Below are 24,251 nucleotides of genomic sequence, written 5' to 3' on the forward strand. Positions count from 1 at the left end.
GTTATAATGAAGGAGCTGAGTTATGATCCACAGAGAGAGGAAAAATTATGAGGAGTAAAATGCCATTTAACATACAAAGTTGTCAGTGACTGCACAAATGTAATATTTAACTATGGTTCTCCAACTCCCAACTATGGTTCACTGACTACCATCATTCACTAATTTCCTGCCTTCTGATAACTCCACAAATTATATTTCTAACCCTGACCTTCCTCTGAAACATATAGGGATCAAAACAAAACAAAGCAGTACAGTGTAAATACTGAAAGACTGAGGCATAACCAGAGTATAGACTGGGTCTTAACCGAGAGTTGAACCGAGGCCTTCTGCTTGTTCCACCAGCTGTGCCATAGTAGTAGAACACACACCACATGCCTCTAATGGTCGGCTAACACATTCATTGGCTGTGAGCAGCAGTATTAGAGTCGTAGCTCACCATGATTCTCCAAGTACGAGTTAATGCACCAATGATTATATTTTCAGAATCTAATTGGTGGGGTGGGATTCCTCATACTACAGTACCGTCCACTTTCCCATAGAATGTAATGTCCTCAATGGGGAAACTGCTTACTGCTGTTCTTATGCTACAGCTATCAAATATATATTCTTTATATTTAAATTATGAAATAATTCTGAATTTGTGTCTTCAAATTTGGGCCACAATATGTACAGTATGCTGTTTCTATGACATTGAAGAATATAATAATAATAACAATATAGAATAATGGGAATAATAGAAGTCAGTGTGGAGTTGATCAGCAAGAAAGGGGCAGAGAATCCCATGGTAACTCAATCTGAAAGAGGGGGCAATAATGCATTGCAAAGCATGACTAGAGCTACTGAAGGCAAGAGGGTCTTATTGGAAAGTTGACACCTACCCTTTATGAGGGTGGGTGCTTCCTTCATTTAAGAAACTCATCTAAGAGCCAAAGGGACCAATGTCCTGCAAAAAGCGATGTGTTCTAGTTCTCTCCAGTATAGAAAGTCTTTTTTTATTATTATTTACTCAACACAAAACTATGCAAAAAGCATGGGTCTCTGTGTAATAGGATAACGCTTACTCATTCAAAGACGGAGGTCTCCAGTCAATAACCCCACCGCACATTCTGGAACGGCAATACATTAAAGGTTACGATAAAATCAAGAACATTTTGCAACTCAATTGATGTTATCAATGGTTAAAATGTGATGGTATTACTGTTTTATTTACAAACCTAGAGCACTGTTTTTTTTAATATTTATATACACCGTTCCACTTTCTTATTAAAGTGAAAGGTATTATTTTAGAAACATTCTGTCTTTCTGTTTAAATAGCATAAATGTTCTATACATCTATCTACAACAGGGGGGTCAACTCCACTCCTCAAAACCCCCCAACAGATCAGGGTTTCAAGATATCCCTGCTTCAGCACAGGTGGCTCAGCCTTCGACTGAGCCACTGATTGAGCCAACTGTGCTGACGCCGGCTCTTCAACTGAGCCCCTGATTGAGTCACCTGTGCTGAAGCAGGGATATCCTTAAAACCTGACATGTTGGGGGATCTTGGGGACTGGATTTGGGAACCCCTGATCTACAATATGGTTAAATGAGATCTGTCCGAATATTTTGTACATTTTAAATCAGGCAAAGTACCACTAGTTTTTTCAAGCCTCCTCGGCCAGTGGGTATGACTTTTTTTTTAAAACACCCTTCCGCAACTTTCTTCCCCTCCTCACTATGAATGGCTATTAACCACCAATACGCACACGCTCATGTCCCTTAGGAAATACATTTTTAAAGAGCTGGGCACAGAATGGACCAAAGTAATCCTCAATATGTCAGAGAGCAGAAGTAATATCACAGCGGAGAATGTTGTAATTAAGTTACACCGAACTCAAGCATTACAAACCCGGGAATGTTTGGTGATATCTGGGAAGCCCAGAGTAAGATATTTTCTTAGCGTTGATATTTTGCCAACACACACACACAACACATCATAAGTCATTCTCTTAATTCAAATAACATATATTGTATACAAAAATGAAATTTGTGTACTTTGCAGGGCTTTCTAAGTAACAAAAACATTTTGTGAACAGGACACACGTTTTGGAACAAATTAAGAAACCGTTTGAATAAATAAAAATGTACTGTATTATGTTTCCATAAGAATATATTTACAGTTTGGAAATGTGGGAACAATAATGTTCCCTCTGTACGACAATCTGTTGTAGTTAACAGCAAAAAAAATGATATTATATATATTTATATAATTCATTTTTCTTGGGAATCAGGGATTCTGAATCCCCCGTTCCTTCTTATAAAGCATCAATCCACTCTGTTCTGCTTTGAAAATGAAAGGAGGATACCTGGCGCTTAAAGAGTCACTGTGTCCTTATGAAACAGCCTGGTCTTTAAAGAGTGTCTCAAAGTACAAAACTTGAAGTGGATGGCTGTAGTTTTTCTTCACTGCTGCTGCTCTTCAATACACAGGAGTGTTTCTTTCAGGATACAGTGGAGACAATCTGTGCTTTATTCCCTTTCCGTTCTTATACACCACGAATCCCCTGGGTGCTTCCTTTGTCTCTTGGGATTTCGTGATTCCCAGAATCACCCGAACTCCACGAGCCCCCAGACAAGGAATTGAACAATAGCAAAGAAGGGGGTCACAAATTTATTAAAAAACGGCTTCAACAAGCCTATAAAACGGCTGATTGGCCTGCACTAAAACAATTGGATGGTTACTCACATGTACTCACATGAATACATGCGTATCAAAACTTCATAAGGATGCCGTCCGCAGCTTGTGCCTCCTGTGTACGTCACGAAACGCGTTAGGGTGGGAGGAGTTAGGATCCCGTGAGAGCAGTGCAGTGCAGCATCTGTGGTTTGAGAGGTGAGGAGTCTGCCAGAACCCTTGGTTGCAATCCGGAACGCAGCCGAGTGGAGGGAGAGACTCTAATACACCTAACCGGAGAAGTTATGCTGTGAGAGAGCCCTTCTCATCCGGAGCAAACACAGGAGGCACAAGCTGCGGACGGCATCCTTATGAAGTTTTGATACGCATGTATTCATGTGAGTACATGTGAGTAACCATCCAATTGTTTTTAGTGCAGGCCAATCAGCCGTTTTATAGGCTTGTTGAAGCCGTTTTTTAATAAATTTGTGACCCCCTTCTTTGCTATTGTTCAATTCCTTGTCTGGGGGCTCGTGGAGTTCGGGTGATTCTGGGAATCACGAAATCCCAAGAGACAAAGGAAGCACCCAGGGGATTCGTGGTGTATAAGAACGGAAAGGGAATAAAGCACAGATTGTCTCCACTGTACCCTGAAAGAAACACTCCTGTGTATTGAAGAGCAGCAGCAGTGAAGAAAAACTACAGCCATCCACTTCAAGTTTTGGACTTTGAGACACTCTTTAAAGACCAGGCTGTTTCATAAGGACACAGTGACTCTTTAAGCGCCAGGTATCCTCCTTTCATTTTCATAGTCCTGTATGCAAATTGAGATATTTGCTTTGTGGGAAACCTATGGCAGCTTTGACCTCTTGTTAATCACATTTGGTATTTGTTTTTCACGTGTATGCCACACATATCTAGGTTTAGCGCTTGAGTTAGGGTTTCACACTTTTTTAAATTCACTCTGTTCTGCTTGTTTGACCTTTTTAAAACATCATCTGAACCTCCTCCTTACTTATACCTGCAGAGACCCCCTGTACCCAGGATATTTACATTTGAATCCTCCCAGGCGGACCTGAAAACTCATTGCCATGCAGCAAAATGGTTCCTCTTTTGCTCTGAAGGAATGCTTGCTCTGGAGGAACAACATGGCCCTTGAGGTCAGCCTCACTCCAGCAGCCAATAGAAAACTGCAACCTCATCGGGATCCAGGCGGCCATATTAGTTTCTATTTTATGTGTGATTACCAGGCTATTTCAAATCTTATTATCTAAGTGGGCTTCCTGGGGCTTCAGTAATGCGCACGTAATCACTTAAAATTATTGTTATATTTATGTTGTTTTTAACCAGCAGTGCCAACGGAACTGAAAAGCAGACGGCAGAACCTGGAGCACTTTAGAACTTTAGATACAACATAGTCCTTAACTTTAAATAATCCTTAATTACTGAGCATAACTTTCAGAAAGAATTCTTGTAAATATTCCTAAATGGCAGTCACAAGACTTAAAATACAGGAAACCAGAAATTAGCACGATGCATGCACGAGCATGCTCATTAATGAAGAGACATTGGTTTTGCAATCTGCATCTCTGTGTTGGACAGCGGAGAAACCATGATAATACCAATTAACAGCTGTGTGTAGAAGAAGAAACACAAACCCTTGTTTATAATCTATTCATAAAGGAATGCTAAATCTCCAAATTATATTTGCCTCCAGTTTGCAACAAGCAGATCTCCTTTCCACTGATACTGGAAATTGACAAAAACTGTTGAAAAACAGACATTTGAAGAAAAAAAAATGTCATTTCACAATAGAAAAAGATCTGACTGGAGAACTGTACAACGCTGACATGGTTCATGGCTACGCTGTATTCGTGGAAGGAGGCAGGTGCCCTTCACGTCAGTGTAGCAATCACACAGGAGGAAATTGTATTTCATGTCATCATTTCCTTCAGATACCTTGTGCAGAACTGAGTATGGGTTGTTCCTGTGAGAGGAGAAATTAGACACCTCCTCTGCAGATGCTGAAATTATCAAAAACCTATACTTTCCATAGGTCACTTAGGGGGGACCAGGTGAATCCTGTCCCCGTCAACGTTTAAAGCTGTTGCTTTTCACGATAACTGAGAAAAATGCAAAATTAGGATCAAAGCCAATACTGTCTCACTCACGCCATAATCTACTTGTTTAACATGTAACTGCCATGCCCCCCCTGTCCATATTCATTCTCTCATTTCAATGGTTCCTCCACTCAAGGTTCTCCCCTGTTGGATGACAGAATGAGCCGAGCAATGCATTACACACCCGTCACTGTGTGTAATGGGTTTAACATTCTGTAGACTAAAACATTGTTATTATTTCTTATCCAACACAGGCAAAAATGCCTTTGCAGTGCAATGGGAATTCTGTATGATTTATATCGTTGTTATAATGAATAACCGAAGCTAGTAACTGTAAGATTCCTGATGTGCACGCGGAGGCAAACATTTGGTGATTATCTGGCAGTCAGCACATACCTAATCAGAGACATTTGGGGCCTGGTAGAACAAAGACACATTTTATATCTGTCTAGCAGTATTGGGTTAAATAGGGTTATTTCTTTACCCCCGGTTTAAATGTTTATAGTTGAGACCTTTATTGTGAAACTGCTTGAGATATAACACAGCTGCACGTCCAGCTGCCTAACCCATCTGTGTCATCTTATATAAACAACAATATTAAGCAAAGTTGAAATGATCCATTATGGTTATATTCATACAGTGTAGCACAGGGATACCAACTCTAGTCCTCAAGGGCCACAGCAGGTCAGGTTTTCCGGATAGCCCTGCTTCAGCAGTGGCTCGGTCTTTAAAAACCTGACCTGTTGGTAACCCTTGAGGATTGACGTTTATTCTAACATTTGCCGTAAACTAGCCGGGTTACATTCTGGGTATGTGCTGGGTATGTGCTGGGTGTGTGCAGGGTGTGTGCTGGGTGTGTGCTGGGTGTGTGCTGGGTGTGTGCTGGGTGTGTGCTGGGTATGTGCTGGGTATGTGCTGGGTATGTTCTGGGCTAGTTTGAGGCACGTTTAAGGCATTTCTGCATTGACTAACGACCCATAGGATTAACACAGCAGGGATCCCTGGCAGTCCAATTCAGTTTGAATGGGACTGCCAGGGACCCCCGCTGTTAATCTGATAGGCCATTAATCAATGCAGAAATGCTGGGGCTAGTTTAAGGAAAGTTTAAGGCATGTATTCAGAATGTACCTGGGTGTTTCCTGGGTTTTTTGGGGAATTGCCACTGGTTTTTGTTCGAATAAGAGTTGCCTCTACTGTACACACTCCATACTCTGCACACAGGTAATGCTCTGAGAAGTACAGTAAGTAAACTTACAATACAGGGAAAAGTGAGCAAAGTACACTAAAGGATTAAGGAAAGGAAATCCCTGGTCAAACAATCTCACAATCCAAGTTCTATTTGTAAGAAATAATTAGACAGCTGATATAAACATACAGTATGTGCCTTAGGGAAATACCATCTACCTGTATCAGTGACTTTGGCATGGGGGAGAGGGGAGATTATAAGGCAATGACATTATTCTTGGAAGAGGTGGCTTCCTTATGAAAAAGTGAAGAGTGTCCTATGTATGTGTCCTACTTAACATATACTGTATGAAGGGTTTATTGTACTAGACCAGTGGTTTACGGCCTTTTTTTGGTTAAGAAACCCTATGTGAAATTCTGTGGAATTTCAATTCCTCTTTAATAGCGCGCCTGAGATCAGATGCATTGTAAGGAACGGCAACCCCCTCTAATAGAGTGTCTGAGATCAGAAGCATTGTAAGGAACCCCAACCCTCTCTAATAGTGCGTCTGAGATCAGATGCATTGTAAGGAACCCTAACCCTCACTAATAGCACGTCTGAGATCAGATGCATTCATTGTAAGGAACCCCAACCCTCTCTAATAGTGCGTCTGAGATCAGATGCATTGTAAGGAACCCCAACCCTCACTAATAGCGTGTCTGAGATCAGATGCATTGTAAGGAACCCCAACCCTCTCTAATAGCGCATCTGAGATCAGATACATTGTAAGGAACCCCAACTCCCTCTCTAATAGCACGTCTGAGATCAGATGCATTGTAAGGAACCCCAACCCTCTCTAATAGTGCGTCTGAGATCAAATGCATTGTAAGGAACCCCAACCCTCTCTAATAGTGCGTCTGAGATCAGATGCATTGTGAGGAACGCCAACCCTCTCTAATAGCGCGTCTGAGATCAGATACATTGTAAGGCACCCCAACCCTCTCTAATAGTGCATCTGAGATCAGATGCATTGTAAGGAACCACAACCCTCTCTAATAGCGCGTCTGAGATCAGATACATTGTAAGGAACCCCAACTCCCTCTCTAATAGCGCTTCTGAGATCAGATGCATTGTAAGGCACCCCAACCCTCTCTAATAGCGCGTCTGAGATCAGATGCATTGTGAGGAACCCCAACCCTCTCTAATAGCGCGTCTGAGATCAGATGTATTGTAAGGAACCCCAACCCTCTCTAATAGCGCGTCTGAGATCAGATACATAGTAAATTCTTCTGTATTTAGTACAATTTTCAATGACCTGAAAATGACAGGGAACCCTTTAGAGATGAACGGAGAACCCAAAGGCTCCTAGGAACCCTGGTTGAAAAACACGGTACTAGTGACAATCCATCCAGCATCTGTGAGGAACGCTAATACCCATATGCTCTTTCCAAATCATAATGAGTATCGGCAACAGTAGGGTATTTACCAGTGGTTCCCACCTCCAGCCGTCAGGAACCACCAACAGGTCAGGTTTTAAGATTATCCCTGCTTCAGCACAGGGGGTTCTGTCAAACTGATGAAGCCACTAATTGAGCCCCCTGTGCAGAAGCAGGAATATCGTTACAAGCTGACTTGTTGGGGGTTATTGGGGACGGGAGTTAGGGAACCACTGGTTTATAGTATATGAGAATAGCAACTTGCTCAGGAAGCGTACACTTTCTTGAGATAACAATAGCAAACACAATAAAGAAGATATTATGCACAGCACATGCCCCTACAGCCCCGTTTATACTGGGCGCACGGAGTGCATGGCGTCGCGTGCCTGTCAGCTGAGCGATTTGTGCTCATAGTGTTTGCGTGGTGGAGAAGTGGCGGGCGCGTCGGCTGAACCGCTCACATGACACGGCCTCCGCGCGGAAAAAAAACTAAATTATTTGTAGCTTGAAAATTGTGCTGCGCGGTTGCTCTACATCGCGCGCACTATGGCCGCCCTTATTGACTTCCACAGATTTGCGTGCGCCATCGCGGTTACTATAAACGTGGCCTACGGCAGCAGTCCCCCTAGAAGCCTACCTCAGTTTCATTCATAGAATGTTAGTAACTTGCCCCTTGAGCACGTCTTACAATATATATATATATTATTTTTTTTAAGAAAATGTTTTTTTGTGGTGTTAAAAACATTATTCTTAATCTCTATTTTTCTGTGGTTACCACGGTAATTTTTAGACTGCTGGACACGTACTTTTATTAAAAAAAAAAAAGCTGTGTGTGCTGTGCACGCGCATAGTAAGTGAAACCTCTTTGACTTTTATCACAGAAATTGACTTATAACGCGCGTGCTCGGCACACGTGTCAGTCAGTGTATGTGTCAGTCAGTGAGTATGTATGTGTGTCAGTCAGAGAGTATGTATGTGTGTTTGTTTGTGTGTGTGTCAGTCAGTGTATGTATCTGTGCCGGTCAGTGTATGTATCTGTGCCGGTCAGTGTATGTATCTGTGCCGGTCCGTGTGTGTATGTGTGTCGGTCAGTGTGTGTATGTGTGTCGGTCAGTGTGTGCATGTTTGTCAGTCAGTGTGTGCATGTGTGTCAGTCAGTGTGTGCATGTGTGTCAGTCACTGTGTGCACGTGTGTCAGTCAGTGTGTGCACGTGTGTCAGTCAATGTGTGCACGTGTGTCAGTCAGTGTGCGTGTGAGTGTGTCAGTCAATGTGTGTGTGTGTGTGTGTGTGTGTCAGTCAATGTGTGTGTGTGTGTGTGTGTGTGCGTCAGTCAATGTGTGTGTGTGTGTGTGTGTGTGTGTCAGTCAATGTGTGTGTGTGTGTGTGTGTGTGTCAGTCAGTGTGTGTGTGTGTGTGTCAGTCAGTGTGTGTGTGTCTGTCAGTCAATGTGTGTGTGTGTGTGTCAATGTATGTCTCTCTCTCTCTGTGTTGTGTGAATGTCTCTCTGTGTCGGTCAGTGTGTGTATGTGTGTCAGTCAGTGTGTGTATGTGTGTCAGTCAGGGTGTGTATGTGTGTCAGTCAGTGAGTGTATGTGTGTCAGTCAGTGACTCACATCGGAGTGAGACGAAGCCCTCTGTGTAAGGGTGAAACGCATTGAGGGGGAGATGCTGGTGTAGCCCTGGTGTGTGTACAATAAAGTTTTTTGAAGAGACATCCGGGAGCCTTCTTTCAGACATACGCAGTTGCGCCGAACTTCTACCATTTCCCTTGTTTAACATGCTGTACAGTGCAGTGTTGTGATTAGGCAAACCATTATTTCCAATTCATTCTTATTTTTATGAAACAGACCCATTGTTACTTGTAGCCCATTTGAGTCCATCCTATTTTTCTAACGTTCATAACATAAAATAACACAAATTGAAAGGGAGAGGAAATAATTCTGACCTCCGTTCTACAACTCCCATGTAAATAACAATTCTGTGTTTTGTGTGTAAATTCATCAACAAAATAAATGTCTCCCCCTGTTTTGAAACAGGACACGAACTGGCGAGTGATGATATAAAACAACGTTTAATCCTCAGGCAGGTAGGGATGCGCCCCCCTGCTCGCGCCCCCCCCCCCTTGCTCGGCTCCGGCTTCAAATGACGTTGCGGGGTCATGTGATGTCACATTGCCATGGCAATGCGACGTCACGTGACCCCGCCGCGTCATTTGATGCCGGGTTACCATGTTGACGCGTCGCCGAAGACCAGGTAGGAGAAGCTGCAGAATCGTTGCGCGTGTCCCCCCGGCATTTCATTTAAATGACCTGCGGGAGAGCGCGGGACCTCTGTAGCCGCGCCTCCACTGGAAAATCTTCCGCCTCCCCCCCCCCACTTTGCACACTCGATATAAACCATTTGTCACGCTATCTGGAAACTTGTATCCATAGTTTGGGGTCTCTCAACTTATCGAGTGACTTGGAAAAAATAAACACTAAGATAGACACCCAACTACTAAAATATCATCATGGGATTTTATTACTGTTAAAAGCACTTTGGGCTCTATGAGAAGATACTTGAAAATGAGCAATAACTCTCAATGTATTACTTCCTGGGTAAGCAATTACTAAATAAATTAATAAATGTATCATGAGAGTGGTCCGCGCTGACGCATTCGCATTATCATTTTTTCCGTCTGAAACCCGACATATTTATTAAGCGTATTTCTACTCTTGCAGAATTTGGTGCATGCGGCGCTAGCATTTTGCGCTAAAAAACAACCTATTGAAGGTGACGGAGAAAGCCAAGGCAGAAACCCGTCAGGAGAAGTAACGCAAGCCGCACATTTCTCAGTACATAAACCTGCACTAATATGCAAATGTAACTCCTCCCACTTGCTCTATAAATCTATCATCCCGTCGTGGACTGACGCAGACAGACCCGTCAATGACGCATTTAAGATTATTACAGAGACATGCCCGGCGCAGGTATATTTCAGCACAAGTTGTGGCAAAATAACGACTTTGCACCTAAATGTTGCCTTTGATAAATAGAGCCCTTTGTAGTAAATAGCTCTGTACATGCAAAAACCAAAGCTATTAAAAGTATGGTTCATGGAATGTATATTGTGAGTGTAATTCTATTGAGTTTAATAGCAGCTGTTATTTTAACCGTAAGACATATGACCTCGCTTCGATCTGGCTCACTAGCCGCGCTGTCTTTTTCATTAAATTGGCTTTAAACTTAGTTTCTGTACTGTAACCCTCCTTTGCTGTGCTCCGTTTTTTCCTTCTTATTGGATTTCCTGCATTCAACTCATCACGTGAAGCACACACACATGAGGAAGGACTTCACTCCACGTGAGTACTGATACTTTACTACCATACAACTGTGACCACAGTTTGAGCTACTGTGCTGGACATTTAAGTATTATCTATTGTGCGGGGTTTTCAAGCTCTAGGGAGCGTGTCCAAATCGGAAGAGAACCAGTTAAGGGCTGCACTCAACAGCCCCTACCTGTATTATCAACAGGACATTGATGTTTACCGTTCTCATACTCTGAGCGCTTAATGTACCAGACACTATGATACAAATAGTATCCTTTCTTCAAGCAAGCTCTACATTGTTACAATATACATATTGAGACTCTTTAACCATATATTGGTAGCACCGATCCATAGAACATTGTTCTTTTTTCTTCTAGCCCTGTCTTTACCGTCTTAATATCTATTTTTAACAGAAATGTCAAATTATTTGGAAGAGGAACGTATGATCAGATATCTCTCTTGACCTGTTAATGTCTTAAATTAACAAACCATGTCTAACGAGCCAGCAATTATTACTAATATGATGTGCTTAATTAGGTATTACCCTTGTGCTGAAAATACTGTAAGTGTATCCCGCAAGAATTAAATTAGACTGTGCACACTTTGAGTTGGGGAGACCAAACAACGTACAGGCGGTCCTCGGTTATCCAACGGAATCCGTTCTGGAAGTCGCGTGGGATAGTGAAACCGTTGTAAAGTGAGTCCCATGTTAATCAGTGGCGGTGAGCGTTGGATAACGCATTCCGGTGTCGAAAAACGTCCCTTAGGGTTGCATTGCGTTGGATATGCCATTCGCTGTAAAGTGAAACGTTGGATAGCGAGGACTACCTGTACTGTATGTGCTTTATTTTCAGTTTTGTGGCCCTTCGCATCCTATGAATATTCATTCCTGAGTTGTAAAAGAAACACAAATTGTAATATTAATTGCACTTCTGCCTCCTCCAATGGAAAAGAAAACAAAAGAAGCAAATGTACTGTAGCTAACAAAGTTTAAGCAAACGCGGTGTAATTTACTGCTTTGGCTGCTAGCAGGACCCTACAAATATAACCCCATTCCCATGACCATTACTGGGACATGATTTAATGATTGTCTGGGTATAAAAAAAGAAACAGAAAGTTAATTGTGCATATAATGGCTGTATTTGTGTTCCCTTTTGTCAGGTAATTGTAATTTATTATGAGGTTATCCTAGGGAAAGTCGAAATTGTGTGCGGAAGTGCATGGAAGCTAGTCCTAAGGTATTACAATAGTTTCATTCCAATGGTGTTTAATAGCGAAGAATATAAACTCCTTCTGTGACACAGGAGCCTATGAAGTTTAGTAGCATCCTCTAGAACCGAAGAGGTAATGTGTGTTTTATGTAGAAAAAAAATAAAAATCTGCAGTGAAAAGATGCGCTTCAGGTGTATTCTTGCCAAAACAATGTTATTTTGCTATTAACCATAGTACGATTATATCAAACCTACCAGGATTTAACATAACATTGTCATATGACTCTCTGCTATGAGAGGTGTAAAACCAGACTTTGTTCGTTCTGGAATCTAGAACCATAAATAAATGCCAGGGGGATCTTACGAACAAAAATGAACGAGGGAACATATCCATTTTGAGCTAATAGTAACCATTTGGGACCAGCATTTACTAGGGAAGAAAATTCCATGTTCATTTGATAAATTCTATGTTACATTGCACTACTACTACTGCATTGCATATCAACAGTGAGACATCTAATCTTACAGTCCCATTTTGGTGGCTGAGGATAAAGTTGATAACTTGCAGAAGGTCACACCAAGGTGAGCGGGTGTTATCTTTTGATGATTTCTTAATAACGTCTAATGCTTCACAAGCACCAAAGATGTAAACCATTTGTGTCACAGGCTTCAATGGCAGTGGATGAGTACCCATTTAACGTAGAATAATATTTAGAGGGTTATTAAACTGCGATAGTGCCGACTGGGTCACTATCTCACGGAAACGTCCATTAACACCCATAGAAGTTTCCCTGTGATAGTGCCCCGATAGGCACTATCGTAGTTTACTCAAGAATATACTTAGGCACAGGTAGATCCACAAGTAGGTGGGTTCTAAGATTTTGCATGCCTTCACTCACATACAAATGACCTGAGGCTCAGGAGTGCTACATTTTAAATTACAATTTGGAGGCATTTTGTAACTACATGTGGGGTAGAGTCCTGCCAGTGCTTTTTTAAAGTCAGTTATGTGTTTATATATGTATGTCTTTATTTATATAGCACCATTAATGTATATAGCGCTTAACAGCAGTAATACACGTGACAATCAAACAAATAACAACTAATACAAATAACAGATCATGGGAAGAAGTGCTTTAGACATAAAAGTAACATTTTAGAAGAGGAGTACCTGCTCCGAAGAGCTTAAAATCTAATTGGTAGGTAGGAAGAAGGTACAGAGACAGTAGGAGGGCGTTCTGGTAAGTGCGTCTGCAGGGGGCCAAGCTTTATGTATGAGGTGTAAAGTATCAGCCATGGAGCTACTCATCTGCTTCGTTAAGCAGGTGTGTTTTAAGGTGGGCATGGAAGACAGCCCCTCAACAAGAAGATAGCTGAAATAAATAATGTTACCATTTCGCCTATTTATAGGGGGGTTTGTGGAAATAAACATTATTTGATCAGAATGACAGGGGACGTGAACTCTGTTTGCTGTATTTCCTCTAGACAAATAAGTAACAGGAAGCGCAAAATTCTTTCAGAAAATGTCTGAAATCAAGGTATAAGTATTTGTACAGTTTCCTCACTTCTGCTCTTGGGACACTGGTAGAATCCAGTCCAACTTCCATCTCTCCAATGGCGCTGTACATCTAGCCATAAAGAGAATGCTACACCTGTGTCTCAGGCAGAGCCAATGTGTCAGCCAGCCATCAGCTGTTATCATTATTGGATTAAGAAACTTCCGCAGTTGTTGAATTCATGAAACAATAAGAGAACCCTTTCTTCCATGGAAGGGTTCGCAGATGGTCCCAGTGGTGAAACGACACAACGGAATTTGGGAATGATGCCGTTTTGCTTATGAGCCATCACAATTAGTTCCCAAAGTGCTGAGTGATACTTTCTAGTGAAAAGGAGGTTACGCAGACAGTTATTTCATAACAAAAGATTAGATAAAAGTTGAACAATTCTACAACCAGTCTGGTAAACAGCGAAACATTGAAAGTTGGAAAGGTACTTTAAAATACTTATGCTTGTCTGATGTTAAACTGCTAGGCTCAATCCATTTTCAAATACCTACATCTGCCATTAGGTCAATCTGGCTCTATTTTAGGCTGACTGTACATTCTAGGATTTCGCTGTGCCCATCTTATTCTTTTTTATTTATATACCGTTACTGTACAGTGGGGTCCCGGTTCTTGACGTGGCGCTTCTCATTGATCCACCAATACGGTGGTACCGAGAAGGGTGCCCCCACGTCTGCGCATGCGCAGAAGGTGGACAGCCGAGGTCGCACATGCGCAGAAGGGGGAGTGGCCAAGTTCACACATGCGCAGAAGGTGGACAGCCGAGGTCGCACATGCGCAGAAGGTGGAGTGGCCCAAGTTCACACATGCGCAGAAGGGGGACAGCCGAGGTAGCACATGCGCAGAAGGTGGACAGCCGAGGTCGCACATGCGCAGAAGGGGGAGTGGCCGAGTTCACACATGCGCAGAAGGGGGACAGCCGAGGTCGCACATGCGCAGAAGGGGGACAGCCGAGGTCGCACATTTGCAGAAGGGGGAGTGGCCGAGTTCACACATGCGCAGAAGGGGTAGTGGCCGAGTTGACGCATGCACAGAAGAGGGACGGCCGAGTCTGCGCATGCACAGATGGGTAGGAAAGACGAAAACTCGCCGGTGGATGTTCTGCTTTTCGTCGATATTTGCGCTTTCCGGTGGCGGCCTAGAACGGAACCCGCCATATGAGTGGGGCCCTACTGTATTTGTCTCAATTGAATTGGAAGGGTGCTCCATCCTTCTTGGTAACCATTAATTGTTGCCATCATTATATGGAGCTAATCTAGTGCATTGGAGAGAATGGAAGCACTAGTGCCATGTTTCAGGGGTCGGACAGAAAAAAGGGGCAAAAAATAGATGTCAGTGTTAATTATGTAACAATTTACTATGTATTGTTTTAATTGGTGCAGCAGGGCAATACTGTACACTCCCCTAATCACGCCCCTTTTTCACAATGTAAATACCTTGATGATGCAAGGAGCGCTACCTGACGCACTGCACGCAAACGCAGAGGGCGGTGCATTACAAGCAGCTTCATAAATGCCAATCGGTGACTGCACAAGTTACTGCAGGATTTTGCCATTTTTTTCCTCTTGTAAATAGCTCCCCGAGTGTTTGTCTCCCTAACCAATGTGAACTGGCCCTGAGGCTCTTTACGGTACATTTATTTTCCTTTTCAAAATGTTGTTAATGATTGTATGTAGCCTGTCTGGGATAAACACAAATGTTTACAGCTAATATGAGGAGGCCTAATCCAATGTATAAGATTATTTTTGTACGCCTGAGTTCTGTATGCCACTGAACATTGCAAATCCATAAACAATAAGAATGGGTATCCAATGGAACATGTAGCATCCAATGGAACATGTAGCATCCAATGGAACATGTAGCATCCAATGAAACATGTAGCATCCAATGAAACATGCAGCAGCAGATGGAGCATGTAGCATCCGATGGAACATGTAGCCTCCAATGGAACATGCAGCAGCAGATGGAACATGTAGCATCCAATGGAACATGCAGCAGCAGATGGAACATGCAGCATCCAATGGAACATGTAGCCTCCAATGGAACATGTAGCATCCAATGGAACATGTAGCATCCAATGGAACATGTAGCATCCAATGGAACATGTAGCATCCAATGGAACATGTATCAGCAGATGGAACATGTAGCATCCAATGGAACATGTAGCATCCAATGGAACATGTAGCCTCCAATTAAACATGTAGCATCCAATGGAACATGTAGCAGCAGATGGAACATGTAGCATCCAATGGAACATGAAGCATCCAATGGAACATGTAGCATCCAATGGAACATGTAGCATCCAATGGAACATGTAGTAGCAGATGGAACATGTAGCATCCAATGGAACATGTAGCATCCAATGGAACATGTAGCATCCAATGGAACATGTAGCATCCAATGGAACATGTAGCATCCAATGGAAAATGTAGCATCCAATGGAAAATGTAGCATCCAATGGAAAATGTAGCATCCATTGGAACATGTAGCATCCAATGGAACATGTAGCATCCAATGGAACATGTAGCATCCAATGAAACATGTAGCATCCAATGAAACATGCAGCAGCAGATGGAACATGTAGCACTCGATGGAACATGTAGCAGCAGATGGAGCATGTAGCATCCGATGGAACATGTAGCCTCCAATGGAACATGCAGCAGCAGATGGAACATGTAGCATCCAATGGAACATGCAGCAGCAGATGGAACATGTAGCAGCAGATGGAACATGTAGCATCCAATGGAACATGTAGCCTCCAAGGGAACATGCAGCAGCAGCAGATGGAACATGTAGCATTCGATGGAACATGCAGCAGAAGATGGAACATGTAGCATCCGATGGAACATGCAGCAGCAGATGGAACATGTAGCATCCGATGCAACATGTAGCCTCCGATGGAACATGTAGCATCCGATGCAACATGTAGCCTCCGATGGAACATGTAGCCTCCGATGGAACATGTAGCCTCTGATGGAACATGTAGCCTCTGATGGAACATGTAGCTTCCGATGAAACATGCAGCAACAGATGGAACATGTAGCCTCCGATGGAACATGTAGCCTCCGATGGAACATGTAGCCTCCGATGGAACATGTAGCCTCTGATGGAACATGTAGCTTCCGATGAAACATGCAGCAACAGATGGAACATGTAGCATCCGATGGAACATGCAGCAGTAGATGGAACATGTAGCATCCAATGGAACATGCCGAAGCAGATGAACATGTAGCATCCGATGGAACATGCAGCAGTAGATGGAACATGTAGCATTCGATGGAACATGTAGCATTCGATGGAACATGCAGCAGTAGATGGAACATGTAGCATCCAATGGAACATGCCGAAGCAGATGAACATGTAGCATCCGATGGAACATGCAGCAGTAGATGGAACATGTAGCATTCGATGGAACATGTAGCATTCGATGGAACATGCAGCAGTAGATGGAACATGTAGCATTCAATGGAACATGTAGCATCCAATGGAACATGCAGCAGCAGATGGAACATGTAGCATCCGATGGAACATGTAGCATCCGATGGAACATGTAGCATCCGATGGAACATGTAGCCTCCGATGGAATATGCAGCAGCAGATGGAACATGTATCATCCGATGGAACATGTAGCATCCGATGGAACATGTAGCATCCGATGGAACATGTAGCCTCCGATGGAACATGTAGCCTCCAATGGAACATGCAGCAGCAGATACAACATGTGGCATCAGATGGAACATGTAGCCTCCGATGGAACATGCAGCAGCAGATACAACATGTAGCATCCGATGGAACATGTAGCATTCGATGGAACATGTAGCATCCGATGGAACATGTAGCATCCGATGGAACATGTAGCATTCGATGGAACATGCAGAAGCAGATACAACATGTAGCATCAGATGGAACATGTAGCATCTGGTGGAACATGCAGCAGCTGAGGGTACATGAAGCAGCAGATGGGACATGAAGCAGCAGATGGAACATGTAGCAGAAGATGCAACATGTAGAAGCAGGTGGAACATGAAGAAACAGATGGAACGTGTGGCAGTAGAGCGTCAATAATGTGCAACTGTGAAGGGGCTTTAAACAGGAAGAAAACCAGCAAAGAAACCAGAAAGAGACTGTTACAGTTTAATTTGTATATACTTAATCTCATGTATATGTGCCTGTTGACAAACTCGCATGCGTATAATTTTGCTGCTCTGATGGGGTTAACACAAACCTGAGCGGACAAGGACTAAGGAAACTGTGTGAGAGAGTGCACTCTATTTATAGCCTGCAATTTAGTATCTTATCTGGAGTTTGCTGTATCAGTTATTAAGGCCACTCCATTAAACTCACAAACTTAAATAACATGGCATACCTCTTTGTGCACAGATTGGCACAAAGTCAACCTGCTGTTTACATTTGCTTTGTGCCTTTTAGTTAAAATAAATAATAATTTCCCAAGAAAATAATAATAATTGTTTCCAAATCATTTTTGATCCCTCTGGAAAGGAAATATACTTGGTTTCGTATAAATACAAGAAAGGCAGATATTTAACATGTAGCACTGACAGCAGATGTCAGATAGAATTATCATTTGTTACTAAATAGGCAATTAACAAGCTTCTTCTGACCTCTGCAGGAAATCTTGTCTGGCAGGAGAATGTAGCACTTTCCTGCCCAGTCCTACAAAAATAACACGTTTGCACTTTTGAATAACTATCTTGGTCCTGATGTGTATTGTTCTTTAGTGAACAGATGTTTTATTGCCTCAGAGAGATAGAAATCTTTACATATTATACCCTGTTTCGCAGAGGTTTCTGGTATATCAAAACATGCTTAGCTGGAGGAAAGGTTTGGCATAGAGGTTCTGATTTGTATAGAAGATCCACACCTTAGCCAATATACATTTTAGACTTCAAATCATTGTTATAGGATAAGGACGAGAAGCTGATTAAGTTCACAAAAAATAAGAAATGGTTCATCTTTTCATCTTGTAGTAATACATTTTCTTTGTGCATCTTATAAGTTGTTAGCAAAAGAAAGTTGTCCAAGAAAGTCATCCAGGCTGGAAAGGAAAAGTCAACTAAAATCACATTTAAAGCAGCGATCCCACCTACATAAGTGGCGCCGGAGGGTCCTCCTGTACGGCTTATATTTTCAGTCCAACGGACTTGAAAGTTTCCGGAATCATTACCATGGTAGCTTGCCATCCTGGGCTCCCTTCTGGGGAAACAATATGGCTGTTCGAATCTCCCAGGCCGATCAGGACAGTATTGCACGAAAACTCCTATTATCCTAAATCATAGGAGTTTTCGTGTGACAGGATTTGGCGCCCACGGTGTATGTGCTCCTCATAAACAGTGCATAGTGACCTCTGTGCACAACTTCAAGGTCACTTTTGGCCAAAAAGGCCAGCAAAAGTCCTTGCTTGAACAATGCCCAGTGCCACTCATTCTTCCGTGCTCCTGAGCGGTGACTTCAGCCAAAAGGCCCTCCGTCGTACAACTCCGTCTGTGAGAGGTTTTCTGTACGCTGGTGTACCAAGACGTCTAACCATCTCTCGCCGTCACTCCCCACGGAGAATCCGGCATGTGCAAAGTGCTCTGCATCTCACAGTGCTCAGTGCAAAGGTGCTTAATAAAAGACCCCTGACCAAAAGTCCAGGTGTGGTGTAAAAACATCTGTGTGGTGCCATCCTACCAACCTGATCCTAAGGCCGGGGGACCTGATCCTAAGGCCGGGGGACCTGATCCTAAAGCCGGGGGACCTGATCCTAAAGCCGGGGGACCTGATCCTAAGGCCGGGGGGTGATTGGTGCCGTGCAAATAAAAAAACACCCAAAATGTTTCCGTGTGACAGTGCAAAGATCGGCGCAGTCTAACGAATCAACCCCCTTTGCATCTAGAAGGGAGATTTTTCATAAAGATAACTTCAAAAGATTGTCCTTGGTCCTTCCAGCGTGGAAGTCATTTCTCTGTGTGTTCGATGATTTGCTAAGCAATGCATTGCTATCCTCTGGCAGCTAAGGGGTTACTCTTATACTAGACGCTTCACATCAAAAGTTTTATATGTAAGATCAGGTTAAAAAATCCAAGTAAAACTCCCATAAATCATGTGTTGCTTCTCCTTACATATCCTAGGGGGTTATATATTGAAGCCAACCAGTTGGAAAAGTAGAGCCAAAAAACGGCACCAGATTTATCAAAGAAACACATTCTCATTGAAACGCAGTATTTTTGCACCACTGCCGAGACTTTGCTAAATTAACACCCTCCCCCCTCCACCCCCCTGAGTATCTAAATACTCAATATTAACTACACGATTCACCAGGCAAAATGTCACATAGGTCGTCTGCCACTGTAACCAACATCTTGAAACGATTTTGCCATGTGGAACATTTTATTAGGGAAGGGGGGAAAAAAAGAGCCATTCCCTTCAAATCTACTAAATTTCCGTAATTACCGATTACTAGCTGAGCAAGATTTCTTCTACTTTTGGGATCGCGAATAAATATGTCACATCAAAGAAATGTGCACAAAAAAAGAAAACTGTGACTCAGTTTCACATAGTTCTTTACCTTTGTCTAGTTCGCTTGAAATGTTCCATGATGAGGTAGGCATTAAATCAGCAGCAACTGTCAGATCAGTTCCTGTAGGGGCAAAAAAAAGAACCGTTCATATATATCAATTTATAGACTGCTACTTAATCTTTATATTTCCACACATTCCTTAGAAATAAGATGATTCAAGCACCAGCAGTCAAATACAAGTTAATTAATGTAGCGACACTCAAAGGGGGTGGTGGGAGGGGAGTAATCAAGACCAAATAGTTAAAGCCAGAGAAGAAAAAATTAGTCCTCTAATTATTTTGTTACCAATAAAAATGAGATTCAGCAAAAAGGGACCCAATCACACTGGCTCCTATACAACATGCTGTAAAGACGAGTCTTCCTTGTGCTGGAGAATAATGCATCTCCAATAACTACTAATGGATGATTCTTTAGAATGCAGTAAAACTCACAAGGAAGATATCTTTGACCACGGAGTGACTTTTTACCCTACAGCACTATTACCTATAAAAGACCTTATGTTTTATATTGTGTTGTGGTAGTGGATGATGTGCTAGTTCTTCCTGTAGTCAGGCCTTTCTTATTATTTATACAGGGTTTTTTTTACTATGAAAGATATGCTGAGATATAAATCTTGATTTGTTGTTTTTTTTTTAAGTCCTGGGATGCAGGCGAAGGAATCTGGGCTGCAACCCAGGTTTGGATGAGTGGGAGCGGTGTGGCTTAAACTTTAATTTACACTTGGCCGTTCATTCCTAATGAGGAAAGTCATTTCAAATAATTTGAGAAGAACGTTAAATTGCAATCCCACCTACGCCGTTTTTTCCCCCAAGTAGGTTTTATTGACATCATCGTAACTGGAGGGGGGGGGGGGGGTCATTCAGAGCTGAACCGCACTAATCTTAGCTCCAGGGACCTACCGGTTACTGAGATACTGGTCGTTTTAGTTGCCAGGGTTTTCCTCCCCTTTAGGGAAATCAAAATAGCTGCCAAATCTGGAGGGTGCCGCTGGCCAATAGGAAACCATCACGGATAAAGATGAGGCCTCATATTGGATGACTACAGGCGGCATCTTTGGAAATCCAGGAAATAACCCGGAAACTGAAAATGGTAAGTATCTCAGCAATACGAGGTTCTCCCCGGGGACCCCTCGGTTTGAATGCTGTAAACTAATAAAGGTTGGGATTGAGGCTTGAACCCCTTCAGTACTGGAGCGCCTTGTTACCACTGTGGCCGCAGCCCTCCCGGGTGATCGCCGCTCTTCTGCATTCTCACATGAACACTTACTGCTTCTATTATGGAAACAGAAGAGTCAGCTCTTCGCTTTCCATTTAGTTCGCAGACCGCACGCACCCCTTAGAAAGCAAGCAATCTCCAATGACATACAGCGCACACAGGGGTTCAGAAAAAATGTTTTGAGATGGGGGTGCTGTATATAGCAAATAAGTGACATATAGTAACATAATGTAAAAATGTACCAATCCAGAGGGGACTGCAGCACCCCGACTTCCATACCCCATGTGCAGCCCACCCTTCATGATGTACACTCGAGCTGAAGGGGTAAAAGGGGCAATACTTGGGTTCCTTGGAAAGGTTCACTCACACTTGTAGATGGGATCCAGGGGATTCAGAAACTTTTTTATCTGTTAGGACCCACTTTGACTTGTCAGGTGTGTCTGCCTATTTTGTACGGAAATTGTGAAATCTGTTGAGTTGTAGAAAAAGTGAATTGTTTATAGAACATTTTGGGCACAAAATGGAAACGTGACCATGACAAAGATAAGACTATGGGCTTTGCGTTCAGACCTTTTGTAAGATACTGATGAAGGACAATATGTTGTTCTGCTAATATTGTTCATTATTATTTGATACTAACATTGTATGTAGAGTATGACTGCTAACCAGGAGGTTTCTTTATTGGGTTTTGCCTAGAACCATTTTGTCAGAACAAAACGATTTACCAGCCAGAAACTAATGCATATACGTTCTCGTGGCTTGTAGGACTATTTTTGCCTGTTCCCGATATAGCTGAAGTTTTCTTTGTTTATTACTTTGCCTCTACGAATAAAGAATAGGAACTACTAAGATCTCTGTCCGGTGTGTTACTTCTACTGAGGATACATAAGGATCTATGTACAGTACAGTACAAAGAAGAGGAACTTTCTTCGTCTTCCATCATTTTTAATCACAAAGTAACTGTGTTACTTATTTGCATTATTAAAAAATACTGACTGGTTTTAGTTTAAAAAAAAAGGTGTAAATCAGAAACATTTAACCTATAAAACATGCCGCTGTCCTTAGTTTACTTTTGTCGTGGAAGGGATGTCCCTTTTAAGACAGCGGGAGAATAAACACATGGATAAAGGTGTCTGCCCATCAGTGAGCACAGAAAAACACAGCTGCATGAAACCCCCCCAGAACTCAGGTATTTATATTCAAGCGTCTCCAAAATAATCTCTTAACACAACAATTGTGTGTGATGTTAATGGTCAACTTTGGTTCCTGATTGGCTGAAGATGCTTTTACTATTACTATTTGTTTTATGTGTGTATGGAATTACCTCTTATGTATTGATATTTTGCCGTCATTGATATCTGTACTTCTAAAAGTCATCCTTTAGATATATGAAAATAAATATTGGTATTGTCCACATTTTACCCATTGGAAAAAAATATATATATAATTCTGATATGAATATGAAGAAGAATAAAAATGACAAAGTAGACTGTGCTGTGCTTGGCATATAATATAAGGCCTTCATTCTGTGATCTTTGTAGGAAAAGGTTTTTTGTTACTTTTTATCAACCCAACTTGTATTGCCAAGGGTTGCAACCCACTACTAGATCCACAATGCAAACAATGTAGACTGGGCCAAACTTACAAGCCTTCCAAGGTTCCATGTGCCATTGTTTCATGTAGCAGAAGGAACATAGGGCACAATGGATTTGAAAATCTAAACTCATTTATTTGAGCCAACAAATAAATGAGTTTAGATTTTCAAATCCGTTGTGCCCTGTCCTGTGTTCCTTCTGCTACTGATCTAGGACTGGAAACGGGCTTTCGTTCAAGCACGGGAGCACCGGTAATTGTATCATTTACATTTTTCTAGGTGTGCAGCATTCACTTTATATGTCTGGACCATTGTTCCATGTGACATGCTAAAAATGTACAGACTTCTTGTGAATTTATCTTTATTATAAAAGTGACCACATCACATTGATTTGAATGTTTTATCCAGAATACTTTGTGGCTCCATAAGGGCCCTTAAAAGGTTACACTGATCAGTACTTGGCGTTGGTTTTCTTGGGCGCAGTTTTTCAATCCAGGGAATGTGTCGAAAAGAAAAATATCACAAATAGTGTAATATGTATCTGTGTGCTTTCTTTTCTACATATTCCCTGGATAGAAAACTGCGCCCAAGAGAACCAATGCCAAGTATTGCCAATTCTGGGTATAGAGAGAAACCATGTTTTTTAGGCAGCAGCTCATTGGTTCCACCAAGAGACATTTCACGGGTTTAACCCCATTTTTTATTTAATCTCTTTGTATTCACAACCACAGGGGCACTTATGAGTTTGAAGCACTTTTTGTATGCTTTTTTTGTTCAATTTACACTAAGTGCTAAGTTACATGGAACCTCTTGGAAAATGTACACTTCCAGCCATTGCATGTCCCATAAATATTAGCCGACATCAGTATTTCCCCCCCAGATAGAACGCTACTGGAGGCTTTCACACTAAAGACTGTGATTGGGATTTGAGATTAAAAAATATAGGCAATTAGGTATTGATATATTCTTTGGACTGAGTAAGCAGGACTGCAAACTACATTTAATGAACAAGGACCCTACGTAAATAAACTAAATATAAAACAGGAGCTGCCAAGAACATATGTGGTTATTTCCTCTCTGTCTAGCTTCCACATGGTATGTTTTTTTATCTGCTAGACAACGTCTCCCATTGATATGTTCCCATCATGATCTTATCTTCCTGTCAACTTTATCTCTGCGTGAGGTTGTATTTTCGTCTAAGCCCCCATTGTATTGCGTTTTATGATAAGAAAGAAATAAGGAAAATATGTAACGGCCACCCTGGAGTTGCTGAAAGATGGGTAATGAGTATCTATGGAGGCTTCTGATCAGAATGTTTATTTTTCTGATTAATGTCTTTGACGCTGGAATCTGTATTTAATGTGAATTAACCACTTCAGCGCTGGATAGACCCATGGCTACTAAG

At 42.1% G+C, this 24,251-nt stretch overlaps 1 protein-coding gene across 4 annotated transcripts in view; it reads right to left on the minus strand.

Annotated features, from left to right (window-relative positions):
* Nucleotides 1-24,251, minus strand: part of ROR1 (receptor tyrosine kinase like orphan receptor 1) — a 236,141-nt gene that overhangs the window by 51,609 nt on the left and 160,281 nt on the right. For 3 of the 4 annotated variants that reach the window (XM_075615914.1, XM_075615913.1, XM_075615916.1), the window contains exon 2: nt 20,026-20,097. The exons of the other annotated variant lie outside the window; for it this stretch is intronic. In XM_075615914.1, coding sequence (XP_075472029.1) covers nt 20,026-20,097 — 72 coding nt within the window. The remainder of the gene's footprint in view (nt 1-20,025; nt 20,098-24,251) is intronic. 4 annotated transcript variants of the gene reach the window in all.

Source organism: Ascaphus truei, chromosome 10, assembly GCF_040206685.1.
Source record: "Ascaphus truei isolate aAscTru1 chromosome 10, aAscTru1.hap1, whole genome shotgun sequence".
NCBI classification, from domain to species: domain Eukaryota; kingdom Metazoa; phylum Chordata; class Amphibia; order Anura; family Ascaphidae; genus Ascaphus; species Ascaphus truei.